The following is a 21799-nucleotide window of genomic DNA, read 5'->3' as shown; positions in this document are numbered from 1 at the left end:
GTCTTGGTGTGGTTTTCTCCCGACTGCCACCAGGACCCGTCTTGGTGTGGTTTTCTCCCGGCTGCCACCAGGACTTGTTTTCTCTAACAATGGTTAACCACTGGAGTTGCGCTCCTATCTGAGGGTGGTTTAGTGTCGAGAACGGGCCAGCATTGTTAGTAGTGCTGAAATATCTGAACCAGATGGAACCTGTTATTGTAACAAAACTCCACATTTAATTAAAAACGATGTACACTTGAAATCCTAAAAATGATTTTTTTTGTGCCTTTCTCTAAGTTAAAATAGTCTAGTGTAATTATTTTCTTGTTTACAACAACGGCTTTGCACTTTGTTGTCGTGTGTTTTATGTATTATACCAATAAAGTTTTTACTATCAATTTGACTTAAACACCATAGTTGTTTTGAGATTTAAACTCTGTAATACTAGGTCATGCTATATAAATGGACGTTCTGCTATATCCCCCGGAGGAAAAAGCATTACACCATGATCCCACTGTCCGTGCTATCTGGGATCCTTGGGATGGCCCTAACCTTAACCACAGGAACGCATAGAGACCATTGGGATTCCTCTCACACTGTTGTTCTCAGACAATGCTCCACTGCACTAGCAGCGCTACCCCAGCCAGGCTAGCGTGTAACTCCACTGGACTACACCAGCCAGGCTAGCGTGTAACTCTACTGGACTAGCAACGCCACCCCAGCCAGGCTAGCGTGTAACTCCACTGGACTAGCAGCGCCACCCCAGCCAGGCTAGCGTGTAACTCCACTGGACTAGCAGCGCCACCCCAGCCAGGCTAGCGTGTAACTCCACTGGACTAGCAACGCCACCCCAGCCAGGCTAGCGTGTAACTCCACTGCACTAGCAGCGCCACCCCAGCCAGGCTAGCGTGTAACTCCACTGCACTAGCAGCGCCACCCCAGCCAGGCTAGCGTGTAACTCCACTGGACTACCCCAGCCAGGCTAGCGTGTAACTCCACTGCACTAGCAGCGCCACCCCAGCCAGGCTAGCGTGTTAACTCCACTGCACTAGCAGCGCCACCCCAGCCAGGCTAGCGTGTAACTCCACTGCACTAGCAGCGCCACCCCAGCCAGGCTAGCGTGTAACTCCACTGGACTACCCCAGCCAGGCTAGCGTGTAACTCCACTGCACTAGCAGCGCCAGCCAGGCTAGCGTGTTAACTCCACTGCACTAGCAGCGCCACCCCAGCCAGGCTAGCGTGTAACTCCACTGGATTAGCAGCGCTACCCCAGCCAGGCTAGCGTGTAACTCCACTGGACTAGCAGCGCTACCCCAGCCAGGCTAGCGTGTAACTCCACTGGACTAGCAGCGCTACCCCAGCCAGGCTAGCGTGTAACCTCCACTGGACTGGATGCTCTGTAGAGGCAGCGTAGCCTCCTACTGCTGCCAACAACAGTGTTGTGTATTTTTTGGGGGGCTGGATTCAGGATCATTAGGATCGTTATCCTAAGCGTTGGTAGCATTTATAGTTGGTAGCATTTATAAACGCGGTAGCCAGAGCCCTGAATGCTTATTGCTTGCAAGACATGAGACAATATATCATGGGTATGTAAAACCACTTGTTTATTGTTCTAATTATGTTGGTAACCAGTTTATAATAGCAATAAGGCACCTCGGGTTTGTTTTTTGCCAATATACCACGGCTAAGGGCTGTATCCAGGTACTCTGTGTTGCATAACATCCCTTAGCTATGATGTATTGGTCATATACCACACCTCCTCGGGACTTATTGCTTAAGTATACTTTCCCTGTGAAATTAAATGCGTTTTTGTGTAATGCATTTCAGCCATTTCTAAAAGAGACAGGAAGCTGCTTCCTCCTCTCCCCTGAGTCTTTCCCTCTTTTCTTTCAGCCCTCTTCTCTCTGATTGGTTGGAACCAATCATTTCGTTCTGAACCAGTTCGAACTCCTTTGTTCTTTTTTTAAACCTTTTGAAATCTTTAAAAAAATATACATTTAGCTCTACATTAAATTGGGGGAGAATTTTTTTTTTTTTTCCTAGTCCCCGCCAAAAACGCAACAAACCACCTATGCAAATTACTCCCTCTGTCGATCAGAATTTTTCTCACAGCATCTGCCTGCCTGCTGAACATCTTTGCCAGTGAGTGTGCGCGCGGTCTAAGGCATTGCATCGCAGTGCTTGAGACGTCGCTACAGACCCAGGTTCGATCCTAGGCTGTGTTACAACCGGCCATGAACAGCAGTCCTATAGGGCGGCACACAATTGGCCCAGCGTCGTCCGGGTTAGGGGAGGGTTTGGCCAGGTCGGCTTTACTTGGCTCATCATGCTCTAGCGACTCCTTGTGGCGGGCCGGGTGCCTGCAGGCTGACTCCGGTCGTCAGTTGAACGGTGTTTCCACTGACAGATTGGTGCAGCTGGCTTCCGGGTTTAGCGAGGGGGTGTTAAGAAGCGCAGCTTGGCGGGTCATGTTTCAGAGAACGCATGACTTAACCTTCACCTCTCCCGATCACGTTACAGCAATGAGACGATCGTAATCAAGAAACTGGGTAAAAATGACACGTAATAATTATGAATAAGGTGTACCTTATTTACATAACCCCTTGCTCTGAGACTTGAAATTGAGCTCAGGTGCATCATGTTTCCATTGATCAACCTTGATGTTTCTACAACTTGATTGGAGTCCACCTGTAGTAAATTCAATTGATTGGACATGATTTGAAAAGGCACATACCTGTCTATATAAGGTCCCACAGTTGACAGTGCATGTCAGAACAAAAATCAAGCTATGAGGTCAAAGAAATTGTCCATAGAGCTCCGAAACGACAGGATTATGTCGAGGCACAGATCTGGGGAAGGGGAACAACATTTTTTTTTGCAGCATTGAGGGTCCCCAAGAAAAGTGGCCTCCATCATTCTTAAATGGAATAAGATTGGAACCACCAAGGCTCTTCCTAGAGCTGGCCACCCGGTCAAACTGGGGGAGACTGTCCTTGGTCAGGGAGGTGACCAAGAACCCGATGGTCACTCTGACAGTGCTTTATAGTTCCTCTGTGGAGATGGTTGTCCTTCTGGAAGGTTATCCCATCTCTGCAGCACTCCACCAATCAGGCCTTTATGGTAGTGGCCAGACGGAAGCCACTCCTCAGTAAAGGACAATTGACAGCCTGCTTGGTGTTTGCCAAAAGGCACCTAAAGGACTCTCAGAACATGAGAAACAAGATTCTTTGTTCTGATGAAACCAAGATTGAACTATTTGGCCTGTATGCCAAGCGACACGTCTGAAGGAAAGCTGGCACCATCCCTACAGTGAAGCATGGTGGTGGCAGCATCATGCTGTGGGGATGTTTTTCAGCGGCAGGGACTGGGAGACTAGTCGGGATCGAGGCAAAGATTAACGGAGCAAAGTACAGAGATCCTTGATGAAAACCTGCTCCAGAGCACTCAGGACCTCAGATTGGGGTGTAACTCCCTTCAGTAACCACGAGCACAACCGTTCCTTGATTTTAACTGGCGGCTTTATTCTGTAGTTTTAGTCAGAATTATCACCTTCCGTGAGAACTATAAAGTAAATGAAAAATACAGTTAAGCACACTCTTACAACCTTATCTTACGAGTGACTTATTAGCTTGGTATAACTCTGAAGTGCTTACATACATAACAGTTTAACCGGCGTTATAACGGGTTCAGATTAAACACATGAATAAAGGAACAAATACCTCATTGGCTGCTTATTACAGAAGGGAGGAAATCAAACTTCACACTTATTATTCCTGGCATGAATTCACACTTCATCCTAACATACACTCTTCAACCTTTATGAACTACACCCGATGACATGAAAACTTAGCTAACGCAGCGCAGGATTGCCTTCCCTCCAAAAGTGCGTTGCTACAATAAGGATCCCCGTTACAACAGTATTAGCTACGTAGTTCCGCTTGTATTATCATTTCCCCCGCACAGCGGACACATAAACAATTCAAACAAAAGACAACGACATAACCTGTAAGTCTAACTGTCAGTTACATGGGGCGAAGGTTCATCTTCCAACTGGACAATGACCCTAAGCACACAGCCAAGACAGCGCAGGAGTGGCTTCAGGACAAGTCTCTGAATGTCCTTGAGTGGACCAGCCAGAGCCCAAACTTGAACCCGATCGAACATCTCTGCAGCGACACTCCCCGTCCAACCTGACAGCGCATGAGAGGATCTGCAGAGAAAAATTGGAGAAACTCTCCAAATACAGATGTGCCAAGCTTGTAGCATCATTTCCAAGAAGACTCTAGGCTGTGATCGCTGCCAAAGGTCCTCCAAGTACTGAGTAAAGGGTCTGAATACTTACGCTATTGTGATTATATATTGTGTGTAGATTGAGGGGGGGGGGGGGGGTTTAATCCATTTTAGAATAAGGCTGTAACGTAACAAAATGTGTAAAAAGTCAAGGGGTTTGAGAACTTCCTGAATGCACTGTATATATATCTGAAATGTCAAATGTTAACAGAATGTGTAATTAAAAAACTAAAACAGTGTTAAGTGAGAATTAGGCTGTAGTGGGGGGGAAAGTGGTGGAGTTACAGTATTTAGCTACACGGCAAAAAAAGTTATTAACTACTGTAAACAGTATCTAGATTTTAATTTAGTTCAATGACTACCAAGCTACTGCAAAATATAGTTGAATCACTAGTTGACCCCAACACTGGCTCCAACATACTTACAAAGTGGTAGCGAAGATTAAAACATCTTTTCTGTGTGCCTGACAATATTACTTAAATTCGCTCCAAAAGACTGGATTGTTACGATGCATAATTGTTTCATTTCCCTTGCCTCCCCACAATGTTCTCTTCTGTAATTTACTAAAGCATTTCAGCACACCACAGTCAGAACCTCGGCAGAGAAACAAGAGGAGTGGCATCTTGTTCCCCACAACGATGATAAATTGGATTCCAAACTCCAGTGGCCACTGTAATCCAATCCCTAACCACCGCAGTCAGTTTTTCTGTGCTTTTGTTCACTGAGTAACGTATTGCCTATATGTCAATTGAGTCACCAGTCTAAAGCCTTGTAGCTTCTCTGACATGTGGCTGATTTTTCTGAGTTTAATAAATGCAGTTTTTCATTTGAGAAAAGTTTGACAGCCACAGAAGGACCATGGATGCTTGTTAGTGTAACATCTTGCCTGTGAAGTGGCTCTGCAGAAGGGCTCTCGAACCCTGTTCCAGGGGAGCTACCGTACCATCCAGGGTTCGGTTTCCAAAAGGCATCTTAAGGCTAAGTTCGTCGTAAGAACCTTCACAGGAGCATCGTTACATCTATGAGCTGTTTCCCCCAAAAACATTGTTACCAAATTTGCACTTAAACGCTTATTTACTAATTGCCTCATACCACTCAAACAGCTAAGTGCTTCGTTAGATTTTTTAATTATTTTTTTAACCTACTGCGTGACTTTATACACAGAAGATCTCCGCTAAACATATAATTAATGTGTTTATCTGTCTCTGTGACCACCGATAATTTCACAGTGAAGTTGACTACAAATACAAAGTTGCCAATGTCTTTGCAATTGTTAAACAAGTGGGGGGAAAAAAGGCTGTTTATTCAAGATAAATAGCCTACAGTATAGGCCTATATAATTAAATATTTAAATACATTTCTTGTTCATTCAATTGAGTTCTGTTTTGCTAATTGTAGGCTGTCTGTAATTATTATAATTATAAATGTCAAGGTAAGATTTGAACGGCAAAATCTGATCCGTGAGCAGTGCCTTTTTTATTTAGATCCCGGCAGTATCAACACTATGCTCCCAACGCACTTAGCGAACGTTCTCCCAACGCACTTAGCGAACGTTCTCCCAACGCACTTAGCGAACGTTCTCCCAACGCACTTAGCGGACGTTCTCCCAACGCACTTAGCGGACGTTCTCCCAACGCACTTAGCGGACGTTCTCCCAACGCACTTAGCGGACGTTCTCTCAACGCACTTAGCGGACGTTCTCTCAACGCACTTAGCGGACGTTCTCTCAACGCACTTAGCGGACGTTCTCCCAACGCACTTAGCGGACGTTCTCCCAACGCACTTAGCGGACGTTCTCCCAACGCACTTAGCGGACGTTCTCCCAACGCACTTAGCGGACGTTCTCTCAACGCACTTAGCGGACGTTCTCTCTGCGTGGTGTTTCAGGAAAGCCGTTGTAAGGAAAGCTGCATCGTTAAAACACTCGTAAGGCCTATAAATTCCATCGCTATCGGGAAACTGAGAGCTGTAGATGTTCGCTCCATCTCTAATCTAGCACACCTGATTTCTAATAATGAACTGTTTGATAAACTGGTTAGTTTCAGCTGGGGGGTTGGAGCAAAAACCTACATTAGCGGTAGCTCTCTGGGAACAGGGTTGGAGAGCCCTGCTATACACTATTCAAAAGCTTTTCATTTTGATCAAAAGCGACTGTTCTGGTTTCTGATTTTGACTCTAGACGCAACTCCTGAGTACGTTGGTCGTCCTGGTCCGAGAGAGTAGACCTCTCCAAAAGCAGCTTATTTACTGCATTAATTTCTGCATATTGATGGATGTTTTGTCTAGTGTGGCCAAAGGCAGGCATACTCAGAAAGAGCACCCAAACAATATCTGTCAGGTCAATCTGTGTTTGAAATATCACACCCGCCATCGGAATCCTATCACCGACATAATTCCCCTCCACTTCCTCAGTCAACCTTTTTGAAGATGAGCTGGAAAGGAGATCTTCATTAAAGCTGTCCGTGGCCCAATGCCTAGATTAACGATTGTCGTCAACCTTTTTTTAATAAAAAAAATCCTCCGCTGTCCTGTCTAAGAGGAGCGTATCCACACGCTGATGGAATTGAATGAGGTTAAAAGGTCGACCCCCATCATGGCAGAATAAACCCGAGAGAGAGAACCAGACGTCTGTTTGTAAATATCACTGACTGTTTTGGGGCGACGAGGAAGTGTCAAAGTCTTGTTTTGGTATCAATCGCTTCTACCTGATTTTTGTCTGTAAAATCTCTCTCTCTATATAGATCTATCTATCTATATATCTATATCTTTATATATATATATATATATATTTCTTTACTAAACATGGCTTTTTAAAAATCTGTTTGTCCCCTACAGACATATATCCATGACACTCCCCGCCAGTTTCAAAAGGCAAACCACTACTAGACCAGATTTTGAACACCAGAACTCCAACCTGTACGCCATATCAGGTGAGCTACTGTCTATGTTTCTTCCCAATTGCAAAAAATCTTCTGGAATATATTCAATGTTTGTTTGTTGTTGTTGTTGTTTTTTTCCCCTTCAGCCATTGCATAATATTCATTTTGAATTTAGTGTTATCCCTCAGTTTACTCTGAAGTCACCTGTGGTAGCTACCCCTTAAGGAGTGTATTCCCTCAGTTTACTCTGAAGTCACCTGTGGTAGCTACCCCTTAAGGAGTGTATTCCCTCAGTTTACTCTGAAGTCACCTGTGGTAGCTAACCCTTAAGGAGTGTATTCCCTCAGTTTACTCTGAAGTCACCTGTGGTAGCTACCCCTTAAGGAGTGTACCTCAGTTTACTCTGAAGTCACCTGTGGTAGCTACCCCTTAAGGAGTGTATTCCCTCAGTTTACTCTGAAGTCACCTGTGGTAGCTAACCCTTAAGGAGTGTACCTCAGTTTACTCTGAAGTCACCTGTGGTAGCTAACCCTTAAGGAGTGTATTCCCTCAGTTTACTCTGAAGTCACCTGTGGTAGCTAACTGAGTTGAGTGTAGGAAACACCTTTGGGTAAAGCAGGACATTTTTGAGTTTTACCCAAAAGTTTTCCTTCTGTTCTCTAAACTCCGGGTGACCCCCCCCCTGCACAGTTGAGAAAGGCTGCGAAACCAACCAACCAATGACCGCGCCACTCATCAACACTGCAGTAGACATCAGTTTGTTTCGACGGATCTCTTTCATTACTCCCACGTTGTTTGAACGGACGCGATGTCGGTCGGGAGAGAAGTTCAGTAACCAATTTAAGACGAGTCATAACCGTCAGTCGGGTGCCGGCGCCGGTCCCCTTTTTGGATAGCCGCTGAAACAAATATCAGATATCAGCCATTTTAAGGAGTTGCACCTGCCCTTTAAAAAAAAAATATTTTATAATTTGCCCCTAATAATTGTAGCTCGAGAACTCAGCGTCGCTTTCCAATTAAAACCCACGCTGGCTCCTTGACGGAGGTCGCAGTAATGACACCCCTGCAGCATTAGAGGCTGAAACTGACAGGTGAGTCCCCGAATGAATTAAACATGAGGTGGTGGGGGGGGGGGGGGTTACAATGAGAAGCGGAAAAGCCTCAGACAGAAGTTGTCTTTTGAGGGGAGGAAGGGGGAAGGGTATTCGAGGCTTGTAAATGCTCAGTGTAATTTACATATTCATCTCTTTGCCGTTCAGCCTTATCGAGAGCTCACCCCCCTCCTGGTGACGTCTCTAAAGCTAAAATAGCAGTGACAGACGAGGGTGCGCTTCATTTTCCCCAGGATTTATGACTTGTGTAATTTAGGATATTTTATTAATACGCTTAGACGATTGATCCCCCCCCCTCGTCACTCTGTGTGGAATACGCTTAATAGTTCCAGATGATGCCTGGCTCACTGATTATGGAAAGGACTTTTCTTCTTCTCTACTTTTCATTTCCTCCCATTATTTATTTTTTGCTCTTTTTTAAAATTGAGTTTCATCCTTTCGACACACTAGTTTTAGTTCACTATTTACACAGTGAAAATGATCGCCTTTTGACAGTTGAGGTTTCCAGTCAAATCCATCCGGATATTTGGGATCATTTCGAATGGAGGAATATAAACAAATGACATAGAAGAAGTATACATTTGAGGCACCGTGGGCTCTAAGCTTATTATCCAAACACATCCCCAGACTCCTCTTCTCAAATCCTCCTCTTGGTTTTACACTTTATTAGGTCAAAGAGCACAAGTAGTCAACAAGCTACATGACACAACAGGTCTCCATCACCTTCAGTTCAGTATGCCCCATTGGCCCTCACTACATCTCCCATAACCCCCTGTTTCGGGTTGCAAAATTCTACTTACTTTCCCAAAATTCTGGTTTACCAGAAGTCCTGGTTTGGGTTGGAAAATTTCTATATTCCTTCCTTATTCTCATCATTTCAGTTTTCTTCCAACCCGAATTTCTGGAAAACCGTGGAAAAGTTAATGGAATTTTGAAGCCCTACCCCTGTTGCAACACATGGCCTGAGGAGACGGCGACATACTGTCCATCCATCCCATCCCATGGAGGAGTGTGGCCGTGCTATACATCCCCAGCTAATTACAGCCAGATGAAATTATGCCCTCCACATCCAAGCCATTTAAAGACCATTTATAAAGATTCATCATCCTAATGTCCCTTAAAAGATCTTCTGCGGGTTATTTAAGTAAGTTATTAATGAGCTTCTAATGCTCTGCTTGAAGGAAGCGGCCTTCCTTCCTTGTCTCCTCTCCTTCGTTGATCTGAAAGGGGTGGGTTCTATGCCCTACGGAGTTTTAAGGTTAGTTAGGAAGGACGAGGCACTAGACAAGGAGGTTGAAGGACAAATCTGTTTTTGTTTGGATGAGATTTATTTACATTTTGTATTATATTGGAGGAGTAACGTCATACGAATTAACCTGTGCCAGCTTGTCACGTGTCAACAGGTTTAAAAGGGATTGTTGAATGCATTTAGGCTCTTTCATTGGAGAATTCTCTCTCTGTCTTCACCCCATCCTCACCTCTAACCCCTGGCCTTCACCCCATCCTCACCTCTAACCCCTGGCCTGTACCCCATGTCATCCTGAACCTCTAACCCCTGGCCTTCACCCCATCCTCACCTCTAACCCCTGGCCTGCACCCCATCCTGACCTCTAACCCCTGGCCTTCACCCCATGTCATCCTGAACCTCTAACCCCTGGCCTTCACCCCATGTCATCCTGAACCTCTAACCCCTGGCCTACACCCCATGTCATCCTGAACCTCTAACCCCTGGCCTACACCCCATGTCATCCTGAACCTCTAACCCCTGGCCTACACCCCATCCTCACCTCTAACCTCTGGCCTGTACCCCATCCTCACCTCTAACCTCTGGCCTGTACCCCATGTCATCCTGAACCTCTAACCCCTGGCCTTCACCCCATGTCATTCTGAACCTCTAACCCCTGGCCTACACCCCATCCTCACCTCTAACCTCTGGCCTGTACCCCATCCTCACCTCTAACCTCTGGCCTGTACCCCATGTCATTCTGAACCTCTAACCCCTGGCCTACACCCCATGTCATTCTGAACCTCTAACCCCTGGCCTACACCCCATGTCATCCTGAACCTCTAACCCCTGGCCTACACCCCATGTCATCCTGAACCTCTAACCCCTGGCCTACACCCCATCCTCACCTCTAACCTCTGGCCTGTACCCCATCCTCACCTCTAACCCCTGGCCTGTACCCCATGTCATCCTGAACCTCTAACCCCTGGCCTACACCCCATGTCATCCTGAACCTCTAACCCCTGGCCTACACCCCATGTCATCCTGAACCTCTAACCCTTGGCCTACACCCCATCCTCACCTCTAACCCCTGGCCTACACCCCATCCTCACCTCTAACCTCTGGCCTTCACCCCATCCTCACCTCTAACCCCTGGCCTGTACCCCATGTCATCCTGAACCTCTAACCCCTGGCCTGTACCCCATGTCATCCTGAACCTCTAACCCCTGGCCTGTACCCCATCCTCACCTCTAACCCCCTGGCCTTCACCCCATCCTCACCTCTAACCCCTGGCCTGCACCCCATGTCATCCTGAACCTCTAACCCCTGGCCTGTACCCCATGTCATCCTGAACCTCTAACCCCTGGCCTGTACCCCATCCTCACCTCTAACCCCTGGCCTTCACCCCATCCTCACCTCTAACCCCTGGCCTTCACCCCATCCTCACCTCTAACCCCTGGCCTGTACCCCATGTCATCCTGAACCTCTAACCCCTGGCCTGTACCCCATCCTCACCTCTAACCCCTGGCCTTCACCCCATCCTCACCTCTAACCCCTGGCCTTCACCCCATCCTCACCTCTAACCTCTGGCCTTCACCCCATCCTCACCTCTAACCCCTGGCCTGTACCCCATCCTCACCTCTAACCCCTGGCCTGTACCCCATCCTCACCTCTAACCCCTGGCCTGTACCCCATCCTCACCTCTAACCCCTGGCCTGTACCCCATCCTCACCTCTAACCCCTGGCCTGTACCCCATGTCTTCTGTACACGATTTTAAATAAGATTTCAATTTCAGAAGTGTGATACATGCAATCGTTGATGGCCAGAAGGCCTGTCATTTTAAATGTGGTGAAGACTACATTACCGCAGAGGGAAGGTTGTAACTAACACTTTAGTCTGACTTCTTCAGTTTAAACACACACCCTGTTTTGTACTCATTCGGCTGAACCAAAAGCCATACACTGGGGTCAAACAAACTTTGGTCAAAGAAAACTATGCAGGCCTGAGTCTTTTGTGTTGCTGTTGAACGATCACCACGGTTCCACATTATAGCTAAGCCTTCACGCCTCAAGACCAGGAATTTGTCCTCGTGGGCTAAAGAGCGATTTAAATAGAGGTTTTTTAATCTAGTGTATATATTTGGTTTCTTTGCAGATGTATTGGAACTTGAGGGAGGTTGAGCACAAAGAAGGCAACAGTCCCAGTGGCCTCGACAGAACCTTCTGACCGAGGGTTTTAGGTGTTAATACATCATTTTTAGGGGTTGGTTATATTTGTCCTGTTACAAGTTTATAATGGAAATGTATTTTCTGCATATCCCAACTCCTCCTGATACACCCTCAGGGAGTGAAGTAACATCCAGGGTCACCATTATACAGCGCCCCTGGAGCCATTGAGGTTAAGTGCCTTGCTCAAGGGCACAGCGACAGATTTTTTTTTACCTCGTCAGCTCTGGGTTTTCAAACCAGAAACCTTTCGGTGACTGGCTCAACGCCCTAACCTCGAGGCCAGACATTTGTATCTTGTGGCCGTAATGAGTCTTCTTTGTCTCTTTCAGCAATGGATGGAGTGCCTTTCATGATCTCTGAGAAGTTTGCCTGCGCTTCCGATGATGTGAGTCTGTCTTTCGGGTTGGTTCAGAAAACAAAATGTAATCTTGACTGTTTGAGCATCATAGTTGTGAAGAGAGAACTAAATGCAACGGGCAATATTCTTGCCTCTGATGTAGATATCAGCTTGATAAGATTGTTGCTGGAGTATGTGTGAAACTGGTTGATGAAGAGTAGGCACAGACTGAGAGAAGAAGTCTGTGTTCCATGCATTCAACATGCTCGCTCAGCCTGTCAACTTCCTGTCCTGTCGGCCATCTGTATTGCAGCTGCAGCAGGTGGATCTGATGGGCATCACGATCAAGTCGCTGACGGAGATTGAGAAAGAGGTGAGTCTCACCCCGGGCTAACTCGTACTGGCCTGGTTCCAGATCTGTTTGTGCCGTCTTGCCAACTCCTGTGGTCGTTGTCATGCCGAACACCATAGGAGTTGGCAAGACTCCACAAAACCGGAGCCTGGGGACCAGGCTAAACTCACACCGCCATGTTCACTGACATATGACGTCATCGACTGCCTTCAAAACGGGTTCTAGCATTTTGATAGAGGCAGGGTGATTATGTAAAAGGGGGTTTACACGTGGAGTTTAGAGGGGCTTTTCCAGGCAGAGATGAGCCCTCTCTGAATTAAACCACACCCAAGCCTCTCTCTGTCAGAGCACTGAGCATTGCCAAGGGTGTGTTTGTCCCTCTTTAAAAAATAATAATAATAAACGAGCAGACGTTGCCCCTACCTAGTGTGCGAGGGCTCACAGTAAGTCGTAGTGTCTAATCCACATGATCAGTGGAATGGAAGGAACCCAGAGAAAATGAGTTCAATTAGTATGGAGAGGAGGTGCATAGCTTATTTGTTAGTGCTTTGTGAAGGCAGCATTTTCAGCAATGTTGTGTCGCTGTATTTCTCCAACTGTCCACTAGAGGCCTGTAATTGTACCTATTTCGCCCTCTACTCTCTACTCAAACTGTGCTGTTTGTCCTGTGGAAGGGTTGCATACAGTAACTAAGAGGAAGACCTGTTGAGTAAATGAAAAGGCATGATCCAGTAATGAGAATGGATCCTGTAATCATATACAGCAGGGGGGGGACTGGTGCTACATGCTTTTCTCCCCTCATTGCTTCGGATGGTGTCGGTTCCAGCCATTAGGCTCCCATTTCCCCAATGACTAGAGGAACCTGCGAACATAAGTAATTGGTGTCTCTTTTAAGTGTTGATTAGCCCACAATTTGAGTTGACGTCTTCATCCTGTGGGGGGCTGCAACTGGAGATGATGGACGAGGGATGAGGGAGATGATGGACGAGGGATGAGGGAGATGATGGACGAGGGATGAGGGAGATGATGGACGAGGGAGATGATGGGCGAGGGAGATGATGGACGAGGGAGATGATGGGCGAGGGAGATGATGGGCGAGGGAGATGATGGGCGAGGGAGATGATGGGCGAGGGAGATGATGGGCGAGGGAGATGATGGGCGAGGGAGATGATGGGCGAGGGAGATGATGGGCGAGGGAGATGATGGGCGAGGGAGATGATGGGCGAGGGAGATGATGGGCGAGGGAGATGATGGACGAGGGAGATGATGGACGAGGGGTGAGGGAGATGATGGACGAGGGGGATGATGGACGAGGGGTGAGGGAGATGATGGACGAGGGATGATGGACGAGGGGTGAGGGAGATGATGGACGAGGGATGATGGACGAGGGGTGAGGGAGATGATGGACGAGGGGTGAGGGAGATGATGGACAGGATGGATGAGGGAGATGATGGACGAGGGAGAGGATGGACGAGGGATGAGGGAAAGGATGGACGAGGGATGAGGGAGAGAGGGAGATGATGGATGAGGGAGATGATGGACGAGGGATGAGGGAGATGATGGAAAGGGGAACAACCTGGAATGTCGGCGAATGAACATGGCAGAGAAACAATATTGTCTCAACCACATACCCATCGGACCAGGTGAGTCTCAGTTGAGACTATAGACCGGACCAGGTGAGTCTCAGTTGAGACGATAGACCGGACCAGTTGAGTCTCAGTTGAGACGATAGACCGGACCAGTTGAGTCTCAGTTGAGACGATAGACCGGACCAGGCGAGTCTCAGTTGAGACGATAGACCGGACCAGGCGAGTCTCAGTTGAGACGATAGACCGGACCAGGCGAGTCTCAGTTGAGACAAGGGTTAGTTTCAGTAAGGTAATAAATAAAGGGTCAGGGTTAAGACGACTACAAGATGCTTTGTTGAAGCCATGAATTGGTTGGTGAACCTTAGTCCTGTGGTATGGAGGAGATCTGTCAACTAGTAGTCACACAGCATCACCTAGTGCCCTGCTTTCTTACCACACAGCAAATCAACTGAAATTATTTCATTTTAAACTTGGAATGTAATCTCTTCAGTTTGTTGTAATAGATCTTTTTGGGGGGGGTCGTTCAGGTATTGCAACACACTGTTGGCAGTCCTCTCTTAACCCAAAACACTATTGAGCTCTCTTAATTCAACATTTTAATAAGCATTTGTTTGGATTTAAATGAGTTCGATTTGATTCCAGACCTCAAGCATCTATCAGTGGGGAACGACATTGTATTTTTGTGGTGGATAGAATTTGTGCTGATTTTCGCCACAAGGGGGAGTACTTTGACCAAAAGTCCAGTCAGAGACGGGTAACTGCGTGAGACTAATGGGTGGCCCTAACAGTTTTCAACGGTGTGTTAAACAAACGCACTAAATATGCTTTATACATTTATTTAATGTTGTCCTGATGATAGTTGATGACATGTTATCTTTCTTTCCATCTCTCTCCATCTACTTTTTCTCTCAGTACGAGTATAGTTTCCGCACAGAGCACAGCGCAGCAGCGAGGCTTCCCCCCAGTCCCACACGGATCTCCCTGGGCTCTGAGGCCTGAGCCCCCCCCCAGTCCCACACAGTTCTGAGCCCCCCCCCCCCAGTCCCACACAGATCTGAGCCTCCCCTCCAGAGAGACCTGAGCCTCTCCCTCTTCCCCTCCAGAGAGACCTGAGCCTCTCCCTCTTCCCCTCCAGAGAGACCTGAGCCTCTCCCTCCTTCTCCCTCCTCCCCTACAGAGACCTGAGCCTCTCCCTCCTTCTCCCTCCTCCCCTACAGAGACCTGAGCCTCTCCCTCCTCCCCTACAGAGAGATCTGAGCCTCTCCCTCCTCCCCTACAGAGAGATCTGAGCCTCTCCCTCCTCCCCTACAGAGAGATCTGAGCCTCTCCCTCCTCCCCTACAGAGAGATCTGAGCCTCTCCCTCTTCCCCTACAGAGAGGTCTGAGCCTCTCCCTCCTCCCCTACAGAGAGGTCTGAGCCTCCCCCAGTCCTCCAGCAGGAGAGGAGGAGAGACTCACACTACTACTACTACTACTACTACTACTACTGAGAACCATCCCACACAAACCAAGCCAGAGAGAGAGAGCGACAGAGGAAACTAGGTCTCCCTCTCTCCCTTTGGCCTGCCTGCCTCCACTCCTCTCCCTCTCTCCACTCCTCCCCGCCTCCCTCTCTCCACTCCTCCTTGTCTGCCTCCCTCCACTCCTCCCCGCCTCCCTCTCTCCACTCCTCCCCGCCTCCCTCTCTCCACTCCTCCTTGTCTGCCTCCCTCCACTCCTCCCCGCCTCCCTCTCTCCACTCCTCCTTGTCTGCCTCCCTCTCTCCACTCCTCCTTGTCTGCCTCCCTCTCTCCACTCCTCCCCGCCTCCCTCTCTCCACTCCTCCCCGCCTCCCTCTACTCCTCCTTGTCTGCCTCCCTCCACTCCTCCCCGCCTCCTCGCCTCCCTCCCTCCCTCCTCCCTCCCTCCACTCCTCCTTGTCTGCCTCCCTCCCGCCACTCCTCCCTCCTCGTCTCCCTCCACTCCTCCTTGTCTGCATCCCTCCACACCTCCCACTACTCCTCCCTCCACTCCTACCAAACAAAACAATAAGGTCATTGGGACAGCTTGGTCCACTGTCCAAATGGATGGTCCTTTTTTCTTTTGGAAAAAGAAGAAAAAAATGAACAAACAGAAGTCCTTTGGTTGCCCAGTCGTTTCTTCTTCTTCTTTGTTTTTAAAGTTCAGTACTGCTTATTTGAGGAGGGGAACGATCCATGGGAAAAAGGGACCCGTTGATGCATTAAGGCTTTCACAGACGTGTGATCGAGACGAGCTCCGCTGTGCATTCAGGATGGAAAGACCTGTGAACCTGATGGTTGTGTGATTTTGGACCCTTGGTGGTTAAGGGAGGAGAGAGAGAGAGCAAGGCTTGCCCATTCAACCCATGAACCATAATGGCAGAGGCACCAGTTTAGTCTAGAAATGCACATTTGATCCATCCCTCGTTTGGGGAAACTTTAAAGCACCCACAGAGACTTGGGATGGTTGGAACAAACCGTGCTCTATAATACCCTATTGGATATAAGCAGTGCGTAACCCACTGGTCTCGCCTTCGTTCCATTGGTCGTCTGTGGATATTTCTGCATTAAAGAGCAGCTTAGCCAGTCGTTGACTACAGTCCCCAACCACCTCCCTGTACACTAGATGTAAGCCCAGGAAGAGGAGCCAGCTTACATGTTACTGTAAAAGAAATGTCCCCCGACAATATTGATTTGGACAGTTCACCAAATGCTTTGAGGTTGTTCTTTTCTCTCGTCATTCTTTAAGTCATTTCAGTTGTTCTTACTCTTTGCCTCGGCTGTTTGTGTCACGTTTCAACGACTACATCGATGTGCTTTCTGGTCTGAGACACTCCCTGGATTAAAATCAGAACCACTAGTAAATGGACTGTTACAGTCAGAAAGGTCCTGCCGTTAGCTGGACAACACACCACTTTATTTTGTTGTGTTTTTTTTTTTTTTCATTTTTTTTTTCAAAGCCAGATGTTTGCATCTGTTACCAGTTTCTGTTTACTCAGTCTTTTGTCATGGTTTTAGTATTTCTTATCTTTTAAAAGCTGTATTTTCTATTTCTCGCTGGAATGAGTTTGACAGAAACGTACTGTTTTGTTTTGAAGGAGCCAGTTACCAATGAGAGCCCTGTCTTTCTCTAGTCAGGTTACAATGGCCAGCATTGTGATAGTATTCATTTGCCACTTTCGTTTTCTTAATAATGAACAAAATTAGATTTTTAAGTGTTTTAATTATGTGTATAATATTGTGTTTTGAACTAAATGGGATGTTCTTGTATCAAGAAGAACACACTTAATAATTTGGGCTCAAGTAAACGGTCTTTTGTTTCACGCATAAAGCTTATATGTGTGGTCTTCTAAACGGTCTGCTTTTTTGGGGGTATTTTCAAAAACGAGTAATCGTAATTTAATAAAGTGTTCCTGATGTTTTGCCTGTCCATTGGCATACGGGGGGGGGGGGGCTATAACTAATAACACCCCCATCTCCTCAGTTTTCTCCAAACTCTTACACAATTCCCTCTAAACCTTGGGGTTGTGTTCACCATATCAAAAATGTTTTACAACAGGGAACAACTGAAAGCTGTGTTCAGTTTAGTACCTTCCGGTTTCAAAAACGTTCTCTCTCTGTTGAACACCTTACACACTCCAAACTATCAGGAAACACACATCTTCTGCGATAGTGTTTTTTCAAACACTTTAGTCTCTTTTTGTTTGTTTTTGTCTTAATGCCTCAACTGTGCTACAACCAACTGTGATCAAACCACTCATTGATATGACTTTCAGTTTGTTGTAGTTGCTTGATATTCTTTTACCCACACATGCTTGATATTCTTTTACCCACACATGCTTGATATTCTTTTACCCACACATGCTTGATATTCTTTTACCCACACATGCTTGATATTCTTTTACCCACACATGCTTGATATTCTTTTACCCACTCATGCTTGATATTGATGGTATTAATATTGAGAATGTTTTTTTTTTCTACAACAGTATTTGTCTTAAATGGCATCCAGAGTTGCTCCTTTTCGACATAAGCTTTTTAAACACTGCCTAGAAAATCATGTCAACTCTGGAGAACCTTTTTTATTTTCTAGCATTCCTGGTACTGATGTATTCTATCGCTGTAGTTTTTAAGCATCCAGTTTCAACATAATTTAATTGATCTTTCTATGCTTGGCAGAAGTTATTTCCTCAGAGCAGCTCTTGGTGCCCTTTGGGGGGAAAACAGCCCTTTATTTTCTCTTTGTCTAATTGCTCATTTAAGGTCTGAGGATTATTCTGCCCCTTTTCTCCCCAGAATAATTGACCAATACATTTCAGTGTTGTATTTTTCAGAAAATCACAAAAAAAAGGTCAAATCAATGTAAAAAAAAAAAAAAAGATGGATTGTGTTATTGCACTGCCTATATATTGTGATCATGCTAAGTAGTTTAGCTAGTTCAACTAGACCAAACGTCCATTCAAAAACGATGCTTGTAAAATGCTCCCACGTTACAGCTTGTTTTGTTCTGCCTGCATCATGGTAACCTGTACTTCTACATCTGAACTGTGGCGTGTAAATATCTTCAGATGGTCATGATAAAAAATACATTGTTAACTAATATGATTTGTCTGTGTATTAACATTTTAATGTGAGATCAAGTTCAGTCCTGTATTGTTTTCAACATGGACTCCTTTTTTTAAGACAGCCGCGGATTCCTTCCAGCTATGAGATACTGTTCAACCAGCTGTAGCTCAACTGGGATTTGTAGATTTTTAAATGTTGTTTTGATTTGCAACTCTTCTCTCCTGGATGGAGTTTGGGTTATTCTACTTTGAATGATTGTCATCCCACCATTAAACAAAACTTAAGTTGACGACGAGAAGCTTCCACCGTTTATATTATTAGTTAAATCCTCAAATGTATATTTTAGTGTTAACTAACAATCGAACCACCCAAACAACGTGAAGCTCTGTACTACCGGAGGTAGAGCCTGTACGATTTGATGTTTTGTTTGTCTTCCTGGGAACTCTTAATTTGTAAATGCTTGTGAATTCATTATGGCTCTGAGGATCCTGTTGGTGATAACTGATGTTTTAAAAGGTCGATTTTGGACCTAAAAAAAAAGCAACAACAAAAAAACATGTTTAAACTGTATAACTGATCAATGCACGATCATACAAGGTAATTTACTGCTTAAACAAAATGGACAAATAAGATATTTGGCTACAGAAAGGTACGGATCTCAACAGCTTCCGTCCAAAAACAAATCCTGTTAAACGATGTCAACACATACTGGAGGAGTTACTGACAAACTACGAGTGGCTAGCTTCGATAACGAGCTAGCTACGTCTGGAGGAGTTACTAACTACGAGTGGCTAGCTTCGATAACGAGCTAGCTACGTCTGGAGGAGTTACTAACTACGAGTGGCTAGCTTAGATAACGAACTAGCTACGTCTGGAGGAGTTACTAACTACGAGTGGCTAGCTAAGATAACGAGCTAGCTACGTCTGGAGGAGTTGCTAACTAAGTCTGTCGCGGCGCTCCTTGACCAGAATGTCACGTCGATGAACCACCAAAGGCACACCCAATTTCTGTTTGAAAATTGATAAAGACGTGATGTTAGACCAGTTTTTATTTTTGTTTTTTATATGACCAAAGTCGGTCTTTAAAAGACCAACCTTGTATCCCAGTTGCAAAACCTAATCTGTTAGGGATCAAACAGTTCAAATCGATATGGACCTATTATTATGGCAGTCGTATGTTAAAATGTTTACCCTGTGTGTCATTGAAGTGTATTTGTTTGTGTGTGATTACACACAGAGTACCAACCAAACTACTGGTGACTAAATCCACAGGACCAACCTTTTTATTGACTGTTTCTCAGAAGCATCCTACATTTGATTTCAATTTCAACCCACTGCTCTTCATTACTTCCTTCCATTCTATAAATGTTATTTTTATTTTTTATTTTTTTTGGTGGTCGGTTTGCTCCCTCAATCATTAGTTATCCGGCAGTGTGCAAACATGCGGGTTCTCTCATCTCGGTACCACCCCAGTCGTTTTAATGGCGACTAGTAAAACAACAGAGAGAGACCTCTTAACTAGCTACTTCAAAACCCACAAGTTACTTTCCTCTCAAGATGTGTCGGCAACAGAGAAATCTGGCACGCACAGCCCACTGTCACCAAATGGTACCTGTAACGAAGCAATTTGTCCTTTCCCTGGATATAGACTACTTATAATCCCATTTTTTTAATGAGATATTTACCATCTTTATTAAGACATTTAATCAGAAACGCGGAGTGCCTGTCATGATGCCATATACCTGTCAAGACCTCTGTTGTCTGACTTCTGATTCCTCTCCATTTTTGTTTTTTTGTCACAAAATATAAATCTTCTTTCATCTTATCCGATATGAGTTTCTGCAGAGAATGGACTAGGGTCCCATGGAAATGACATGGAAGTTTGTCAGGCAGACTTTTGCATGTTGCTTGTATGCCAGCGTACTGGGTTAAGTGTAATGGTACCATGGATTACTTTAGTCAATGTCAAGTCAGTGGATCTCTTCAAAATGATAACTAATTATAAAGAAAAGTAATTGTATCATTTGTATTAATTTATTTAACATTGTCTTTTAATATTGACAAATCAGTGTGCTTGTTTGTTTGTTTGTCTGTATTAACACATTTTGAATAAAACTTTTAAAATGGTGGCTGATTTGTCTCTGATTTTAAAACAAGAGATATGTTGACTAAATTTAACAGTAAGATTACAATTATATCCAGTGTTGTGACAGTATTTTTGTCAGACGACCAGGTACAACCTGCCCCAGCACATTATGTATGCAGCCTGAGAGGTATGGTTCTGTAATGCATCATGGGGGTGTTGTGGTATTTCGTACACTTCTAGAGAGAAAAGGGTATTGGAATAAAGATTTCAATTCAACTACATCGGATTACACCTTGCACCACATTGTACATTGTGACACTTGTTTCATTTTAAAAACATGGTTTAAACTATAATTTTGATATCATGGTTGGTCGGTCATTGCATCAGCCCTTGCATCCAGTGCTCTCTCTATGAATTTGAGTGGTTACTTTTTCTCCAGCCCCATTCCTTAGCTTTTTTACCAAAACAGTGGTGGTTTGACTGCGTTATTGTTTGAACTGCAGATTGCAGCTTTAAAATACAGTGTGAAAGTTGTCTCAATGTCGTCAAACTGAACTTGGAGCAACGGATATCAAAACTAACTACAAAATACAAAATGGCATCTCACTTTTAAATCTTGTTCCCTACTATTTAACCAGAAGGGTCCCATTTAGGTAAAAAAAAAATCTCCCCCTTTCATCCTCAAGGTTTCTGCTGGTGGCCATGTGAGGCCGATTAGGACGATTGGGTTGTGATGACGCAAGGTGTGAGCTGATCCCTCCCTCTGATGGGCAGATGTTGAGGAGAGATGACCGGCCAGGCTCCGGCGTTGCCTTGCGAATGTCATTTAAGTGGCCGGAGCAGGAAAACAAATGGATTCCTTTCTGGTGAGATCAAAGGAGCGGCCATCGCACAGACTCCTGGGGAACCTGCCTCCCTAACTACCCCCCGAGGAGGGTGGTTGTTTGATGGTTGGGGGTGCGATGGAAGGGGTCAGGTTTTGGGGAAGGTTGTTTCTGGCTTGTTTTTTTTTACTCCCTCAGGACCACGTTGTTGCCGGGTGACGCTCCCTCAGGACCACGTTGTTGCCGGGTGACGCTCCCTCAGGACCACGTTGTTGCCGGGTGACGCTCCCTCAGGACCACGTTGTTGCCGGGTGACGCTCCCTCAGGACCAG

The 21799-nt window shown here is 45.7% G+C and overlaps 1 protein-coding gene across 2 annotated transcripts in view; it reads left to right on the top strand.

The window, feature by feature from the left end:
- mvb12ba (multivesicular body subunit 12Ba) overlaps window positions 1-20686 on the top strand; it is a 46772-nt gene extending 26086 nt beyond the window's left edge. For both annotated transcript variants that reach the window (XM_029648182.2, XM_029648180.2), the window contains exons 7-10: window positions 7105-7199; window positions 12044-12099; window positions 12365-12424; window positions 14905-20686. In XM_029648182.2, coding sequence (XP_029504042.1) covers window positions 7105-7199; window positions 12044-12099; window positions 12365-12424; window positions 14905-14991 — 298 coding nt within the window. In that variant the 3' untranslated portion in view covers window positions 14992-20686. The remainder of the gene's footprint in view (window positions 1-7104; window positions 7200-12043; window positions 12100-12364; window positions 12425-14904) is intronic.
- Window positions 20687-21799: the final 1113 nt, after the last annotated feature.

This window comes from Oncorhynchus nerka, linkage group LG4, assembly GCF_034236695.1.
Source record: "Oncorhynchus nerka isolate Pitt River linkage group LG4, Oner_Uvic_2.0, whole genome shotgun sequence".
Lineage (NCBI taxonomy): Eukaryota > Metazoa > Chordata > Actinopteri > Salmoniformes > Salmonidae > Oncorhynchus > Oncorhynchus nerka.
Note: the sequence above shows the minus strand (reverse complement) of the source record. Positions and strands in the feature narration are given on the sequence as shown.